Source organism: Myiozetetes cayanensis, unplaced genomic scaffold (genome assembly GCF_022539395.1).
Source record: "Myiozetetes cayanensis isolate MyiCay16 unplaced genomic scaffold, myiCay2020 scf1, whole genome shotgun sequence".
NCBI lineage: Eukaryota > Metazoa > Chordata > Aves > Passeriformes > Tyrannidae > Myiozetetes > Myiozetetes cayanensis.
Window position 1 is genome coordinate 10,317,445 of NW_026086604.1, and position 17,909 is coordinate 10,335,353.

At 40.6% G+C, this 17,909-nt stretch overlaps 1 protein-coding gene across 1 annotated transcript in view; it reads right to left on the bottom strand.

Moving 5' to 3' along the window:
* Positions 1–17,909, bottom strand: part of FER1L6 (fer-1 like family member 6) — a 61,506-nt gene that overhangs the window by 13,018 nt on the left and 30,579 nt on the right. The window contains exons 21-35 of the mRNA XM_050322621.1: positions 17,270–17,380; positions 14,911–15,072; positions 13,608–13,791; positions 13,201–13,385; positions 12,498–12,620; positions 11,732–11,751; positions 11,369–11,385; positions 10,467–10,582; positions 9,213–9,344; positions 8,093–8,218; positions 6,941–7,068; positions 4,944–5,114; positions 3,632–3,792; positions 749–891; positions 94–182 (exon numbers count right to left, since the gene is read on the bottom strand). Of these exons, the coding sequence (XP_050178578.1) occupies positions 94–182; positions 749–891; positions 3,632–3,792; positions 4,944–5,114; positions 6,941–7,068; positions 8,093–8,218; positions 9,213–9,344; positions 10,467–10,582; positions 11,369–11,385; positions 11,732–11,751; positions 12,498–12,620; positions 13,201–13,385; positions 13,608–13,791; positions 14,911–15,072; positions 17,270–17,380 (1,868 nt within the window). The remainder of the gene's footprint in view (positions 1–93; positions 183–748; positions 892–3,631; positions 3,793–4,943; positions 5,115–6,940; positions 7,069–8,092; positions 8,219–9,212; positions 9,345–10,466; positions 10,583–11,368; positions 11,386–11,731; positions 11,752–12,497; positions 12,621–13,200; positions 13,386–13,607; positions 13,792–14,910; positions 15,073–17,269; positions 17,381–17,909) is intronic.

The following is a 17,909-nucleotide window of genomic DNA, read 5'->3' on the forward strand; positions in this document are numbered from 1 at the left end:
GCTTTTTTTATAGTTCTTTTTCTATTTATTTCCAGACACTTAAGAAAGAGTCAGTCTTTGAAGAGTTATTGCTGTGAGAAAGCAGAGTATTACCCTTTGGGTTTTCTTGGTGAAATGTCCACTGGGGGTCCTGGCAGAGGCATATCATTAGGAAACATGTCAACCCACATCTGTACACGGCCCTTGAAAACAAAGAGACAAACATCTCTGCAACCCTGTTTTACAGAGACTTTAAAAGGCTTTAAATATAGTTCTGATATCTAAAACTACCACTTTGTCTATGAGCATCAACCATCTCACTCTCATGTAACTGTGATTTCATCTATAAACTTTCTATACGACACATTTTTTTCATACATTTATTCATTCAATTTCTCAGGAATTTGGTGAAGTTGGAATAGAGCTCAAACACTGTCAGCTTCAAGGTAAAATCCATGTAAAAATAGTATTTGACGAACAGAAAAAAAAGAACCAAAGTTCAAATATCAGAAGAAGTTCTGTTAAATTTATAAACTAAAACATTTAAAATAATGAAAATAAGAAGTTACACCTTGTGTGATTGCTGTGTACTGGGTAATACCCACATGGGTGACAATTTCCAGGTTGATACAGTACGAAGTCTCATGTATGGTGCAACACTTGGATGCTGACTCTGTAAGTTTGTGGCTACAAATAAAAACCACCATAACTGAAGGAAATGAAAGCTGTTCCTGAGGCTACCATCAGCACCACCTCTGAGCTGCTCTACCTGTTCCATGCCTGGCTTATCCTTATGGTAGAGAGGCCGAGTCTCAATGTGCTCTGGGACCAGTTTGTATCCAGCTCCAGGGATTTCCTCCCAAGCACGTAAAACCTTTAAGGAGAGATGTTCATACGATTCAACTGGCTCCTCTATAGGAAAGAGGGAAACAAAAAGAACAAAGGAAGCTGAATTATAATATTGAACCCCTTTGTAATATGTTACATTAACTATTAAAGATAGTAATTAAAAATTTGCTTGAGTTAACAGAAGTGTTTTATGTATTCCAGCTAAATAAAGAAGGACCTTGAAATGCACTTAGTTCTCATAAATAAGGGTACTCACAGGGGGAACTAAAAGTTTAACACTTAGGCAGCAGTTTACCTGTAAACCAGCAAATCTTTTCACTATTGCAGTAGCAGTTTTTAACAAGAAGATGGAAGAAACCTGTAAACTATCCTTTTTACAAGAATTTGCAAATTTTTAAAGCTAATGAAAGAAAGGTGACTTGGATTTCACAAAGCTGACAGTAAATAGGCACTAACAGTTATCTACACCTCATTTTGCTTTGTGTCAGTGACAGCACAGACCCTCCTGGAGAACTGAATCACACCTCGAGGGAAGAGAGTTGAAGTCCATGGGCAAGCAAATGTCACCTTCTGACCAGCTCAGCTTGACCACTGAAAGGGAGACCCCAGAGAATGGCACCCCAAGGAAGGACCAAGGAAGCTAATATTGCCAGTAGGCTGGATATTAGAAAGCAGAGAAAGCCTTTTGTGCTCTTGAGTTTCTCTTTCCTTTATTTGTGTCAGCAAACTGTTACCACTTTTCCTGCGGGTGTTGCTGTCTCCAAATTGTTGGTAGTTGACAAAAAGCTCATTTGGAATTCAAACAGTAGGTATTAAAACCTTCCTAATGGCTCAAAGAGTGAGGAAAGGATTATCCTGTGGTTATGAATCTTGGTTCCCTCATGTGCACCAACATGTGTTTGAGGTGCAATGTGTTTCATCTAATTTTAGCCAACTAAAAGCAAGGTCTCCAGCCTGAGCTTATCAGCCAGGCAGCCTCAGAAGTATTGACACAGATTCTCCTACAATATCCCGTATTCTCTCAAAGACATCTTTATAAAGACTGTTTTTACCTCTGAAGATGCCTATTTCTTCCTGTTGGCTACAGGTAGTCCTAGACTACCTGGGAGCAGTGGACAGGCAGTTGGGCAAGATGATTGTGGTTTGTCTCTTCCCAACTGAACTATTCTATTTCATCTAATTTCTGTGTTCCTAGAGCAAAGTCAAATTCTTCTTTCCCTTGCAATTTAAAGCTGGATGGATAAATACTATTTTCTCCACCTCTACAGTGGAAATGATATTGCTTCCTTTTTCTAGTACTCCTCTAGAGCTCAAATCCATAGTCTTTGTTAGTTTTACAGATCCAAATGATGACAATCACAGAAACCTGACAGGAAATAATGATCCAGCTGTACTTGTCAGAACAGCAATCTGGATAGAAATTATGCAAAGACTGTATGCTATAAACTATTTCTGTATAACATGTTGAAAAACTTGTGTTCATAAGTACTTTGGTCTTTGCCATCTGGTTCTATATTCCCTTGCTTCTGATTTCCATCATCTTGTCTGACATTGGTTTGTCTTAATCTTATTTTAGTGAACCAGAATCTTGATTGAGAGATCCTGTTGCTGGTAGTCACACACAGTCATCTGCTAGTGAAGAAAACAAACAGCAATACTGGAGTCAAAAATCTCTTTCAGGCCAGGAAGCGAAAAATGGATCAACTTTTCTCTCTTCAACAGTGCTACCTTAACTGTATTTTGTAGCTGCCAAGAGGAATGTGGTCAGATAAGGGAGTGGAGGTTTTCCTGCACTGCCAGTGTCCACTACTATCTCTTCAAGCCCACTCCTTTTTTTCCCCTTGAAACGCTCCATCCTTACAACTTTTTCCTTAACCTCAGTATAAAACTGAACTATAGAATGTTTTCAGTTGGAAGGAATGTTTAAAGACCATCTTGTCCAACCCCCTGCCATCAGCAGAGACACCTTTCACTGATAACTCTGTCCCATTGCACCCTGATGTGATATGGACACTCAAGGTCCTGGTAGCTTTGACCTCTTTTTAATATGGGAGTTCTGAAAGTAACTTCTGTCCTGCCATCTGGATTCATGGACCCCAAAGATACCTGTATTTGCAGATTTCTGTGTTAGTACTTCAGAAGAGTAGTCAGAGTGGTAATAACCAAGAGGAGGAAAAGAATCAACAGAGAGGAAGGACAAGTAGGTAAGATAGGACTGGCAGGTAAGTGGCTGCAAGTCTAACTGTGGTCAGAGATTTGTATAACCTTGGGTAACTCCATTCCAATCTGTACTTCTCTTTCCTCTTCTTCTCAATTCCGGGGTCTGTCTACCCTAGTGTTTTAGTTTAGATAGGGATTGTATGTCTTGAAAGACTCTCCTTGACTTCCCATGCTTTGATATATTGTGTGGGAGGATCTCAGAGTGTGCAAGCTGGACTTCTCTCAGATCAACACTAAGACAGAAGACATGTTCCAAGAGGGTCCCCTGCACTCCAACTAATGCTGGGCATACCATCCTTGGGATCAGGTAGGAGCTAGTCCAAAGTATCTCCCTGCGGCCACCATTGGGATGTCAGGTCATGAGCAACAACTGTTTCACCCTACAGATTCTCTGCAATTCAGGTACAGCAAAAGCTAATATAAACACACCCTTAACTGCCACAGTTACAGGAGTGTTTCAAAGCAGACACAGGCTCCAGTGTCTGACTTTAGAATGCATAGCACAACAGGGCCGCTGCTACAGCTTGGGCAGGCACTTGGTATGGCTACAATGCAACTGAAGAAGGCCAAACTACTTCATTACCGTTCTCATCCTCCGTGAAGACTGTCTGTCCCTTAAAGACTTTTGTTCCTACTTGTATCTCCCCCGGCCTCATGAAGGGTCCGTTGATTTTGTAGTCCTTGCACAGCTTAGTGAGGATCTCACTTGGCTTGGTTGCATCTCGCCATGCATTGTACCCTTCTCTGCAAGGAGGAAACAGAGAGAGAAGAGAAACAGGTGAAGTTTCTTTCAGCAAAGTGCACTGACAAATCAGGAGTTTCCATGCAGAATTCGCCTTGTGGTCAGTGGCCCTGACATCTGCTCAGTCAAACTTCTCCTTTGAATTGTTCAGCACTACCTCTTGAGTAACCCTCTCTGTCTGCTCAGGTGCTGGAGACCAACCACTCCTCTGAAAACACAGGGGAAGCTGAGACAGCCTTACCCAGAGCTTAGATAAAGTAAACCCAGGCATTGGCATGCTTCCCTAGAGGAAAAGGACCAGACCTCGAGCCATATTCTACCAAAATAATTCAAGTCTACATGTGCTACCTCTATTGAAGGAGAAGTGCTCTGCAACTCCCAGGTGCAAAGGAGAAGCTGAGGTTATCTGGGACATGGAACAAGCACATGAAGAAATATCGCACCCTGGAGATGAGCTGGCGAGGGAAGCTTTGTGGTTTAGTCTCTGCTCCTGGATTGCTTTTTTCCTTTTTTCACCCTTTGTTTGTAGATAAAATGAGAAAAAATCATGGGAGAACACCAAACCCACATCTGCCAGTTGAGTGCCCCATGCCAGGGCAGTGGAGATATTTTGGATTGATTAGTTAATTTTGTGCACAATATCCTTGAGAGTGCAGCTGCATGGCAGGGACCAGGAACTCAGCATCATCATCCTATGACTCCCCTGCCAGAGAGGCCATGGTAGCGGTCCCACTCTGCTCCCTCTCCACCCAGTGCCACATGAGTCCCACCAGCCTTTCTGCAATCACACCAGTTGCAGGAATAAGAGAGAGCAGAGTAGAGCCCTGCCATAACATCTCTGGGAGATTTTTTTCCCCATTTGCCCTTTATGCCTGTCCAAGGCAGTTTATCAAACAGGTATGTCATACATGAGCTGTTTACTATCTAAAATACTCCTTGAACAAACAGTGCTGTTAATTTTGAAATATCCATTTCCCACTGAGGCTGGCAGCTATCCAGAGCCACCACTAAGCTCTATGGTGAATTTTAATTAAAATACCTCCTGATGGCACTTTTGTGGTGGAGAAAGCATAGTATTTAGCCACATCTGGAATTTTTCTTTCAAGTCAAGTCACTCACTGTGTGCTCTGTTGCTGTCTGAAGAATTACTTACATTTCATATTGACTCTGTAACCCACAGGTAGCTCGATGCCTGCTGTAGAAACGATTTTCCAAATCAATTTTAGTCTCTCCAATGAGATCATCAGTCCCCACGAAGTCATGGTCATAGATCAAGACTCTGAGCAAGGAATCCTTGGGGAATGTAGCTTGGATTTCAAATGATCTACAGGAAAAATTAAGACCTACAAGCAGTCAACTCAGTTTTGAAGCTTAAAAGACTAAGCTAATGAATGCTGTGCAAACAATGTGTGAATCGTGTCCCTTCTAATAAGCAGTGGGTTTTTTTGGTAGTGCTTTTTGCTTCAATTAAATATTTGAACATGCTGGAAACACAAAGTGCAAAAGTGTTTTCTTCCTGCTCCTTCTCTACCATCCCCTGTACAGTTCTAAGATTGTTCCTACAGTACACAGAAATGGGAGCTGGTCAGCTGCAATGATTCATCCTGAATCTAATACAGGGGGAAGTCTGGAAATTACCAGGCTTATCAAGTTGTATGTAAGGGTTCTCACATGCTTTTCAGAAGTCCCAAAAAGTACGTCTGAGTCTTTTCTGTTATTTTCCAAAAGCTGCAGGTTAAATATTGAAAATAGGGATCTGGGGGTACCCAACAAAGTGATTAGACAAAAGTTTTAAACAAGTCCCAAAAAGCAAAGATCAGAACTCCCTTTTTCACTCAGTGAATTTTTCAGGGTTAGGAATCATTATTGTAGAGATGTTTAGGGAGGATAAAAATATAAAAGTTATATAAAAATGATTTGACAAATTAGTGGAAGACAGGACATCCTCATCAGCACAACACTGGCTCCAGATTCCTCCAAAGAACAGGCAAAATATGTCCTGAAGGATGAGTTTTGTTCTTTTTCTAAAGGTAGTAAAATTTTGTAGCAACAGCAGAGCACTTTAAGGAGGAGAGATATGTTTGAGGATGGTCTGGAATTGCTAGAGGTTGGTGGTGTCCTGCTGACCAAGGTTTCTAGGATAATGAGAAGTGTTTACTATGACTGACAGTACTGCTGTGAAGGAGTTGCTGGTCCAGTAACTCAAATCCTGTCACTGCCGGCAGCAGCAAGGACTGTCCAAATCAACAGCCCATTCCTTGCCTAAAAAAACCACAGTGGTGATTTCCCATTCCATCTATATATCTGTATAAAGGCTGTGTCCTGTGGTTTGTCATAATGATGGATCAGTTGCAACCTCTGCTAAGGAAGAGTTTAAGGCACAGAAACTGAGATGGCATGCTGTGGAGGGACTGCTCTTTTCTTTTCTATTCTTCTTACACTTTCGTCTGTAAGTCTCTGTTTTTGCAGGCAGGATCCTGTCCTAGAGGGCTTTCAGTCCAAAGTGGTATAGTTTCTCTGTTTTAATGTTCTTACAGAATAACTGTACCCCAATTCAAAACATTTTCAACCTTTTTAAAACAGGGAAACTTACTGGGAAAAACAAAAATCACAGCTATTAGCATTAAAAATATAAATAAGTATAAAGCACTGATAATACAAAGTAGATGTTTATGGCAGCTAGCCCCTGGCTCCTGCATTCAGAAGGCCATATGGGTTCAAAAAGCTATTTATTTTGTCCTAGCTCTAAAACGACGAGATTTATTTGGCACTCTATTCAACCTCGAAATAGTAACAAAGATTGTGAAATCACTCTTTACTGTTCTGATATTTATTTCACGTTATACTTAACGTTTGTATTAATTTGCACAGAAAATATCATTGTTGCTTCATTTCCTCTCATGCATCATTTTGCAAAACCTCTTTACAGATTGCATTACTCTATGTGTTTTGATAGGTATGAAAATGAAATATTTTGTAATCATACAGGGTGACACAAATTCTCAATATTTTAACCAGCATAAGCACAAAACATCCAAACAGGCAGAAATCAGCATATAATAAACACTCTGTAATAGTAATAGCAACAGTGGTAGTAAGTGATAAAGTACAAGTTACATTGAACAAGAAAATAAGTCATCACTGACTGACCTTCCAAATACAGGGTTTAGCTGCTTGGGGATGTAGTTTTCCCTGTCTTTAATCTCTGTGTTGCCCAGTCTCAGCACAATGTAGGGATCTGACTTGCCATCTGGATCAGCTGGGCTGAGGTTAAACGCCTGTTAGGAAGAAAAACTTTCCTCAAGAAGTTTGCTTGAATGCAGCACGGTCACAGAAAATGTAGCACTCCTGCCCAGTCCTGGATGTTCTGGAAGTGCAGGGGCTTTTCTTGCCTGACATAATGAAAAATTTGGCCTTTAGCTTTGCAGACTACTAGGAAAAGATGATCTGGAGGAGAAGGCAGTTTACAAAGGTGGAGCAGATATAAGTGCTGTCCCACCACTAAGATGCAAAAAGATGAGCAGGAGAGACAACACTGAGGAAGACGCTGGCTGCACAGGTGCAAGTGGGATTCAGGAAAGGCTTTCCAAAAATCGTATTCCAGGTCCTTGAACAGCACAAAACAATTCTTTATAGAATCACAGAATTGTTAAGGCTGGAAAAGACCTTTAAGTCTTTATATTCATGAAATAAAACAATCTCTTCCTATTCTTGTCTTCTGTTGCCACTGTCTCTTTGCATGCTATCTTTCTGTCTTAGATTACCTGCAACTCCCTTGCTTCTCTGAAATACCAGTTCCTTCTACCTTTTTTGCTTCTCACACTATGCTCTCTCATCTTCTCGTCTTTGGTACTTGTAAAGGTATCAACCGCAAAACTTGTTTACAACATCTACCACTTTGATAATGTGCAATTCACAGCCCTCAAAAAATATCCTCCTTACTGAGGTTTTGTTTAACTGTGGGTCATTTTGAAACAACTCTACTGATTAAAACTGTCTGCATTTGCACAACATGGCTGGAACAGGTGTCTGTACTATGTTAGTTATGCATCCAGCCCTTTCAGTTTGAGCAACTTTCCAGTCTTGGAGAAACCTCCAGGTTTCTCATTAGGAATACAGAAAATTTTCTGTCCTGAACACCCATTTCTACAGTATGAAACATTGTCTGAAATATGATCAGAAAAAATAGTACCACATGGATGGGGATTTTCAGAAGCTGCACTGCAGAGCCACTGAAAGGAAATCGAGTTGAGAAGAAACATCCAAGTTATTTCAAGGTTCAAAGAGCATCTGTCTACTTACTGCCACAATGTAAACCCTGATGAGTACTTTGACAGAGTGGTTTGGTGGTATCCCTTGCAGGATGCGGGGCTGCCCTCCGTCCAGCAAGCTGCCATCCTCAGGACTAGGGTATATGCAGAAGGAGCCCTGGGAATACACTGACTTTTATCTCCCTCGAAAACAGGTCAGGTGCAATACAAAACCAACTCTTCAAACCCAAACAAAACATCATTCATGCAGCCTGTGCTGCAGTACATACATATACACAACGTATTTCGTGGTACAACTCACAAGGAACCCAGACCTCAGTGCACTAAACATCATCTTTTAAAATGCCTTTTCTCTATAACATGGTACCATTACCACATCTAGATGTGGAAGTACCTGCATGCTCTTAGCTCTCTATTTGATTATTTAATATTAACACCTGCAGGCATTCTAAATCCAGTTTTCCTGTTATTAGCATTCTAAAAATAATATTTTGACCTTAACTGTATATTTGCAAATCAATAATTCCACCGGGTAAGTTTCACAACAGTGTGACAGGAATCTAACTGTATTTTTGCAGCCACCATTTAAGTCATATAAATCAATATTGACTCATACTGCTGAGTAGCTCATATTGCCTGAAAGCAACTAACTAGTCATTTGGACAGAAATTTGCATTGCAAAATAATTGAGATATCAATAAGTTTAATCAGTTCCTCTAAACTACAAAGTGCTTGAAACCCGATTAGCATTACTCATGCTTTCAGCTTTTCAGATTGCCTGATGGTGCCCTGGCTTACGTTGGAGCTGTGAGGGCCTCCATTTAAATTACATGAAGTTGCACATAAGGTGCTGTAACTGATAGTACAGCAATAAAGTTGTATTAGTGAAAGCTGGTCTACATAATATATTTCTTCTTCCCCTTCTGTGATTTCCAACTCCCTGCAATTTCTTATTTCAAAACAGCAGTGAACACCTGATGCTGGATGCTGCTTTTTTTCTATCAGATAATGGAAAAGGAAAACACATGACTCTAGGTCTAATAAAAGACATAATTCTATTTAAACAGGCTGTCAATGTCTATTTCTTTCATTCCTGGTATACCTGAAATATGTATGAAAATCTTACCCATTTAATCAATATTAAAGCTCACCTTAAATTTTCCTATTATTCTGTCTTCAGCATCAGCATGAACTTCATCATTAGATTTTCCTCTAAAAAGCTGGAAAGTTTTCACCCAGTCCTCAAAGTTATTGAATTCACTCTCCAAATCTCCTTCATAAATCTTTGAAAACAGAAGAATGCTTATTTTTTGTGGTGCAGTGAATATATTTAAGCCACTTTTTTATTACAGAATGACTAGACATCCATTTTGACTCAAAATGCAGATTTTAATAAAACTGAGGTTTTGCAGAAGTCCTTGAGGAGAAAAGTTAATTCACCGCTTCAAACAGGACCAGTTTTGTCCTCAGCCAAAGTCTTTCACAACTATTGAAATGACACCTTAATGCCACAGGGAGAAGTGATTTTAGAGGGGCCAAAATAAATGTTTGTGAGTCCTGGTGTGAAAAACAGTGTGGATGTGCTGCTTTTTGCTTCTGTTTCCTCTCTGCATTGTGCCTTTGATGTACTGAACCATTCTGGTATGTTAACGTGTCAAAACTTGAGAGCAATAACAAAGTGTTGTGGGGACAGAGCTTTGGGATAGCTTAAAAGACCAAATCATTTTTCAGAGAACATGATTTCTTTCAATAGTCTCTCCCTGTAATTTATCAAGCGTTATTCAGTGTGAAATAGAAGGGCCTATATTCTGCCATCTCTTAAAAAATGGAAACAGCAGTTTCGAATTCCCCTTTATTCAGCTACAATCTAATTCAAAGAGTTCTAAACTTTTCAAATCTCTCATCTCTCCAGTCATTTTGCGTGACCCATATAGTTTTCTTTGAATTCTTTCTATCACTACCCAACCAAGTTTAATGTGAGCTCAATATTATCTCCCATCAGGGAGAATGCACTAGCGATTGCAGCAGTGTTTTCCATACTCTTTTTTAAGTAATTCTTAATAGTCTGTAATACTTTCAACATGAAATTTGGGATTTCCAACTTCAGTATTTAACATGCAAACAACACCACTAAATTTTCACTGAAGTCTCTCTGGGTTTGTCTATAGTAATAAATTGAATGTTTAAGACCAATGGACCACATCCACCCTATGAGATGCATGGTTTCCTCTGGGTTCCCTGTGCTGAAGTGCATTATCACTTCACTATCATTCAGTGTGTTTTATTCACTGTAAAGTGCCTGAAATAAACTTCAGGAGGGTTTGCCAAACTCAGTTGCTGATGTCAAATTTTGGGGAGACAGTGAATAACAACAGCCTTACCTCTTAGTCTTACTTCTCTCTTACCTGCAGTGTTGCTAGGTTTGGAGTTTCCTTCTGTTTCCTTTTCAATGTCTTATCCTTCTTCTTTTTGTCTGGCTCATCCTCTATGATCAATGCTATGTGATCAGAAGTCTGTTTATCTACAGAGATTTAATGACATCATGTAGGTTTTAATTAGCAAAGCATAACAAATGCTTCAGCAAGGAGGCAAAATACATTTCAAAGAGTCCCCCTTGCTCCTTTTCCAGTAATTTATCTACTGTCAGGCATGGGGTCCTTCCTTTCATCACTGCTCCTCCCAGACAGAGAGGTGGCATTTTTTCCTCTCTGTGGCTACCAGATGAACTTGCTGGACCAAGTTTGATGGTGTCCTGTATCACTCCTTCCCTACATCTCCCAGAACACCTTTTATTTCCTCTCTGACTCCTCCCCAAAGCAAACTAACAGACCTTAACAGCTTCCACGTAAAATTTACGGCTTATTTAAAACTGGAAGCCAATATTTAGGCTGACTGCTACTTCAGATATTAGGGTGACCCAAGTTCTTTTCTGCTTAAAGGTATCACAAAATAGGGTGTATGTCACCTTGTGAAAGCCTAGGAGTATGAGAAATAGGGGGAGGTATTTGGCCAGCCTAAAGCCAGATTCTCAACACTGAGAGGGGACTTCCCAACAAAGAGAGGGTGAGCCCTAAAAACTGGCATTGAGATGGTTTAGTTCTTTGGCTGAAATCTGGATTTTGAGTTCACTTTCATTTTTTGAGTCATTCATGTGTGTTTGACAGCACTAAATACTTAGAGATATATACATTATATCAGTGCTGTCCCGAATGTATAATTCTTATCATCACAGGTGAAAATAAGTAAAAAAAACTATCAGAAGAGAATTTACAAGATCTGAAGTCATCAGTCCAAACCAATATGCCACAGCTGCCTGAATAACCTGTGGGTGGATGTCACAATGTCAAGGAAATTTCTAATCATAAGTGAACATCACACCTTTGTAGAATATTTTCTATCCAATTATTTCCTCCATATGGACAAGTAAGCTTCACTCAAAAACTGATCTCCAACTCATCTCTCAGCATCCCTGATGATCACTGAAGTACCTTCAGCTGCCATTACCAAAATGATACCATGTGACATTTAGGTCACATCTTCCATCTGGAGCAACCTCAACTCCTTCTTTAAACCGGAATTCACCTCAGTCACTGGTGCAGTGCAGTCAGGTCTGGCATGGGAAGGTGCTTAGTTTAATTCTGAATAGCAGCTCTGTGTAAACAGTAAATATTTGGGGTTTTTTTTCCCAGCCTTTATTTTTGTCCAAAAATAAAATTTTTCCAGAGTTCAGTTTGACTGTGGGAGGACCTGCTAAGCCATGGAGTATGCATGTATGGAGACATATATACATACATACACAGAGCCTATTTCTGGCCAATTCTTTTAGGTTATTGTGTACAAAAATTTTGCTAGAACCTGAGCTAGATAAAGCTTTTCAGTTATGAAAGTAACACTCATGACTATGAGTCTGCTAGCAGAAGCTGTTGCTGCATCACTGATCCTGAATTGGATTCAAAATCGAGTGGAGATTCTTTTCCTGAACCTGTTACAAATGCACCGTAAGACTAGGATAATCTCTACCTTGTATCATTTATGACTTTGACTTTGCAAATCTTCCTGCATGAGATTTGAATCACAGGAAACTCATGTTAACCAAACACTGGCCGTGAAGCTTTTACTTACCCGCCATCTGATCAGCTATAGAGGAAAGAGCCAAATATACCAGCAGTACTCTGTTACCAGATGTTAATTGTTGTCAGTAAAACAGCAGAGAAGCAAAACATTAGTTGTACAAAATAACAGAAAAATGCAAATAATTTACTTACTGTCTTCAGGTTTTCCTTCACTGGAAAAAATCCCTTTTGCCTTTCAAAAAAAAGAGATGATGGACAAACTCCTCATTATGAATGTCATACCAAAATGGAATCATTCAGTAGTAAATCTACATTTACAACATTGCTCATCCATGAGGGTTTTGGACATGCTGGGTGATTTACCTTTTGCATTTTGAGCACAGAAGCATAGTATTTTGACCACCAGTCAATAACATTTTCAGCGGATTCATCTGCAATTGTTCTTTTTCTCCTCTTTGTTGACCGTCGGATAGATTTTGCCATACCCTACCAAAGAATGCAGAAAACACTTTTGAACTCTAGAATTGATCAAAACTAATCACCTGGTTCATAACATTAAGCATGAACAGATGTATACATAGAAATTTCAACCTCCAAAACCTAAATAAAATGTAATATGAATTACTGTTTCTGCCTTTTATTCCAAGGCACTTCATCATGATCATCATATTATTATCTCTATAGCTATCTCTATATTTCCTACTGACAATGCCAAAACTTTGACCATTGGAGATGCTGCCACAGGAGCAACCCATACAGCAGGCAAATCTACATAAACAAGTAAGTAATGATGTTTAAAGGGATACAAATATTCAGATACAAATTGGTTTATCCACTTAAGTCTGCAAGCATTTTAAGAGTCTGTTAATGGAAGTAAAAATATTATGTGGGTTCAAAGCTGCATTGATAATTAGTTCTCTTGAGGGCCAGCAAGGTAGTGTGGGTGTGAACATCAATACACAGAATCTCAATCTGAGGTCCATTAAGAGATTACCTTTTTATAAGGACGAGCTAAAGTCTGTGAGATTGCAAGAGAAAGTTAGCTGGCAGCTTCAGCTATACCCACCTTCTTTTTCCTCTCTTTCCCTGTCTCAGAGGCAGAGTGCTCTGGTTCAGTGGCAGGAAGTGCTCTCAGAGATGGGTCTGGCTCTACCACTGCACATTTACCCTGCTCCACGTCTAAGTAGATGTGATCAGCTAAAATCGGTTCTTCGTGGAATAACTCAGTAGGCTGGGATGACTCAGGTGAAGCTGAAATCAAAACTTTACAAGTTAGGTAAAACTTTTTCCAGCAATGCTATCATAACATTTGATGATCATCAAATAATTATGTGGGTAAAGGTTTGACCCTACACTCAGCATACCTGTGAGTGTTGGGTAAAGGTTTGACCCTACAATAAAGCATACCTGTGAGTGTTAAACCACTAAGTAGGTCCTTTGCCTTTTTATTTGGGGTCAGAATGGAACACTTACCTTCCTCAACTTCTGCAGTGTCTAGTCTGTTAGGTGCAGCCTGAGGATCCAAAGGGGTTTTACATAGGAATTGCTTAAGGCAATTGATGGTGTGTGTTCCAACAAGAGTACTCCTCCCAAACGCTCTCCAGTCAACCACACAGATGCTTAGTGGTGGATGCAGGAGTTCATTTTCAGGCAGCTCCTAGTGCAGGAGGACACACAGCAGCATAAGGATTGCTAGAGAATATAGAGCATGTGTGGAATATTTCTTATGCACAGCAATGAGGCTTTTACTCTTGACTCCCTTCTCCCCTTCAGCTACTAACCTACTCAAAAGACAAAATGCATTCAGCACAGGCAATATAATTTCATCTCTGGTTTTCTATAAAATCTGGAGAAAACCTTGTTCTTAGGAATACAGAGTGGACTGTACAGAGTGTGCTGATGAGTTGGGTCCCATGCTGTCATATACAAGCATCTCTTGCTAGAATAAACTGGGAGAATCAGGAACATCCAGAAAGAATCAATACTGTCTTGGAAGTTGGGAGTCTTAATGGCATTTCTACTGTGTTGAAGGCTATTAATCCTATCTGCCTGAGTTTTCCCAACCAGGAGATGTGGACACTGGGTGGTTACATGCCTTACAGGATGAACTACCAAAGGGAAAACAGCTCTTTGGACATGTGACATACAATGGATCCTAAAAATGCTGGAGAAACTGTACTTCGGTATTAAGGTTATTGTTTTAATATCCTTTTTTCTTATAAATAAACCTCTCTCCAGATCCTAGCAACAAGAGCAAATTGAACAGACTAATTTTTTCTGTTGCTGACCTTTGTTCACTGAAAGAACCAGCTCTTATAACCCAAGCAACAGGCAATACATAACTTTCCAGTTCATAAAAGCAAGGGTGACAATGTGCAAAGGTCCAGAGCTCATAAGCCAAAAATGATCAGTGCCCTTAACAGCCCAGTAACACAGGGAGGAATATTGAAAGAATGGAAAGAAAATAAAGGAACCTGAACTATCAATAAGCTCCAACCTATTAGCTGGAAAATAGGTTGGTAAGTAAAAATCAGATTGCGACATATTTCCTTGCCTACTTGGGACATAACTTGAGGAACAACTCCTTTTGTCACACAGTTTTAGCAGAAGTCTTTTAAAAGCATCTTCAGATCAGTAGTTTTTGCATGAGAACTGTCATCCTTTAGTATTTAATCAAGACACAGAGGAAATTATTTGACAAGAAAAGAAGGACAATGACAGTCAACACCCTGCCTAACCAGAGAAAGACAGGCAAGGGGCAGCATGGTATACACACCACTTCAAACCAGTCTGCAAGCCCAGTGAAGTTGGGATTTTTCTTGTAGCTCTGTATGACAGAGGATTTGACTCCTTTCCCTGCACACTCGATGAGAACCTGAGGGCGATCTACAGAGAGGAGCTGGACTTTCTTCAGCTCTCGAACACCCCAGAACAGGACCTGTGTTGTGCAGAGAGAAACACTGTTAGCCTGCAGAAACCCCTCAGTCCGGGGAATCCACTGCTGGGATCCCATCACCGCATATCCCACTGGGAATGCACAACTACCAGGGAAAAGAAAAGAAAACCAACATGAATCTAATATCCAATAACCACCAAAATTATTATGGAAGTTAAAACAATTAATAACAACTGTTATCAAGGAGTTATTGCCAACAGCAAGCCCTAATAATACATTTGCAAAGGTGTTTTTTCAGCAGGGCAAGGGGACTATTCATCTGAAGATCAGAGGCTTGCTTTGTTTAGAGTGTTAGAGCTGTTGAAGGAGCAAACATATCGCACAGGAGCAGAGGTGATTAACAGAGGTTTGACAGCCAAGCTAGCCCTCAGGTCTGCACTGGATGGCAGGAGGTCTCCAAGCAGCTTTCCTTTAAAGGACTGTGCTCCTGATCTGGAGGACAAAAAGGAGACTGGCTCTGTAGAACAGGGGTCTGCAGGTAAAATGGAACTTTATACAGCACGTGTTGGGAAGCCTTAAAGTTAGAGATGGGTGTGTTTGGACAGTTAGAGGTGGGTACGTTGTGGTTGGTCAGGGAAACTGTGAGTCTCATGAACTGAAATGAAGACTGGAAGCTAAAGGGAGCATGGGGGCTTTGTGGACAACTTGAACACTGGTAGGGCTGGGGATTTGTGTGAGACAGGGAGTGGTAAGGAGCACTGGAGAGTCATGAAGATTGATGAGATCCTGCTCTGTTGCCAGAGGTTCCCAGTTAAAACTGGGGCACACTTGTGTAGTGGCCTTTTCCACCAGTGCAAGGTATAGTCTATAATGTCTTCACAAAAATAGTTGTGTTATTTTCATTCTGTGTTAATCGCTTTCTGGATACCCTCTAGAGTTCACCTTTCCCTCAGTTGCACTCAACTATAAACCTGTTCTTGAAGCAATCTAACTTTCTGGATCTGGATGCAATTTACCTCATTTTAAAGTGCCCAAGGTATCAGATGCAGGAGTGGGAATGTTCTGGTGTCCCTCCAGAACCAAAGGATCCAGAGACACACTTCCTAAACATAATTTAATCTATTTAAGATCTGAAATACTCTGAGAAGGTGGCTGCTCTGCTCAGCCATCCAAACAAGAAGCCTACAGTAAGGGAGCTTCTAAGCTGGCCGCCCTAGAGCTACTGGGGATGAAAGTCAGAGTAACGTGAAATAGAAATGTACAAACAGCACAAATAAAGAGTGCAAGCAGGGGCAGTGGGAAAGCCTTCATAGAACAATACCTTGAGAAACACCTAAATTTAAGGATTAGGTTGTCCATTTTGCATCAGCAGAGTAGTTCATGAGGTTGTTTACCTCACAATAGCAGATGTTAGAAAGGAATACTGCTAACAAAATCTCATTCCTAGGTACAGAAAGCAATACCTTAACTAAAGGATATAGCAGAGCTAATAACTGTTCTCTGCTTTTCAGCACCTCAATTCTTGGATCTTTGAATGCAAAGCTGGATTTGCTTTGGGCTTCTGAAAAAGGATTTCTGGGGAAAGACCATCAGGTAACACAAGCAGGGTCGGACTCGGCATGGAAAAATGGGCAAATAAGCAGGTGGTGTGAAGGCTGTAGGATGAATGACAGTGAGTGGTGAGGCTGGGCAGCAGCATCCAGGCATTGCACTGATACAAAAAGCTGCCACATTACCCTACTTTCTGACATAAGAGTACTTTGGACACAAATGGTGCAAGAGAGAAGGGCAGGGAAGGTGTGGGTATTTGTAGGCTGGCAGAGGCATTGTTTGGCTTACGTTTGGGACCCAGAAAAAGCTGTGAGGTGGCTGATGCCACTGGATCCGACAGCTCCAGTGATGTCAATTGCAAGGGGAAGCTCTCCACCTCCTTCAGACACTTCCTTGGGTTGCACAAAGCAGGGTCCATCAGCTATGCTCTGCCACAGGAGCTGTCCCTTCCCAGCAGGTCAAGACTGAGACACAGCCCTTGCTGACCTCAGTGAAAGCACTGCCTTGCATTCCCAGGCTCAGAGAAACATTTTGGTCTGAGCTTTCCACATTCATTTTGGATCTATATGCTATTTTAATGTGATTCCTATTGATCAGGATTTTAAAATCATCATCCCTTACTGTTACATTTCAATAAGAGAATAAAAGGAGATGAGGTCAGCAAATGGAAATATTCAAATTGACTCACCTCCACTCTGTATTTGCTTAAAACAGGTCGTATATTAGCTGGGACTGGGAAAATCTGGCCAGCATCTGGTGGGTCCAGTGGGGGAAGTCTGTCTGGATCTGACTCAGGAATCTGAAAAAATGAAGCAGTCATAACTTTGGCTGGTTTTTGGAAGAATAAAATCAGTATCAGAAGTATCTGAATGACACTTACATAAAACACACCGATTTAATGACGTTTTATAAGATATGTGGCAGAGCAGAGCAGTTGTGCTGTGAGAGGAATGTGACCCAGATTGCTATCTCTCATGCTGTGATGCTAAAACATTTGGCAGAAACAGTATTAAATAGATTGCATTTATGCACCTTTCTGAAAAAAAGGACTCCTTTGTCCTAGGAGGACATACTCTGCCCTAAAGACATGTATGTGCTGAAGCATGCTAATTCTATTTACTAAAAACGGAAAGCATGGTAATTCTACTTAACAAAAATCCTGAGCAAAACTGCTTGGAAGACTTCCACAGGAAAATTCTAGATCTGATTCTAGTTAGAAAGGGCCAGTGAACAAACAGTGCACATCAGCTAAACCACAAATTTGCCAGAGAGACATAACGCTCTCCAGCTGTTATGGAATAGTGGTCCTGAGTTATTGCATGCTCTCA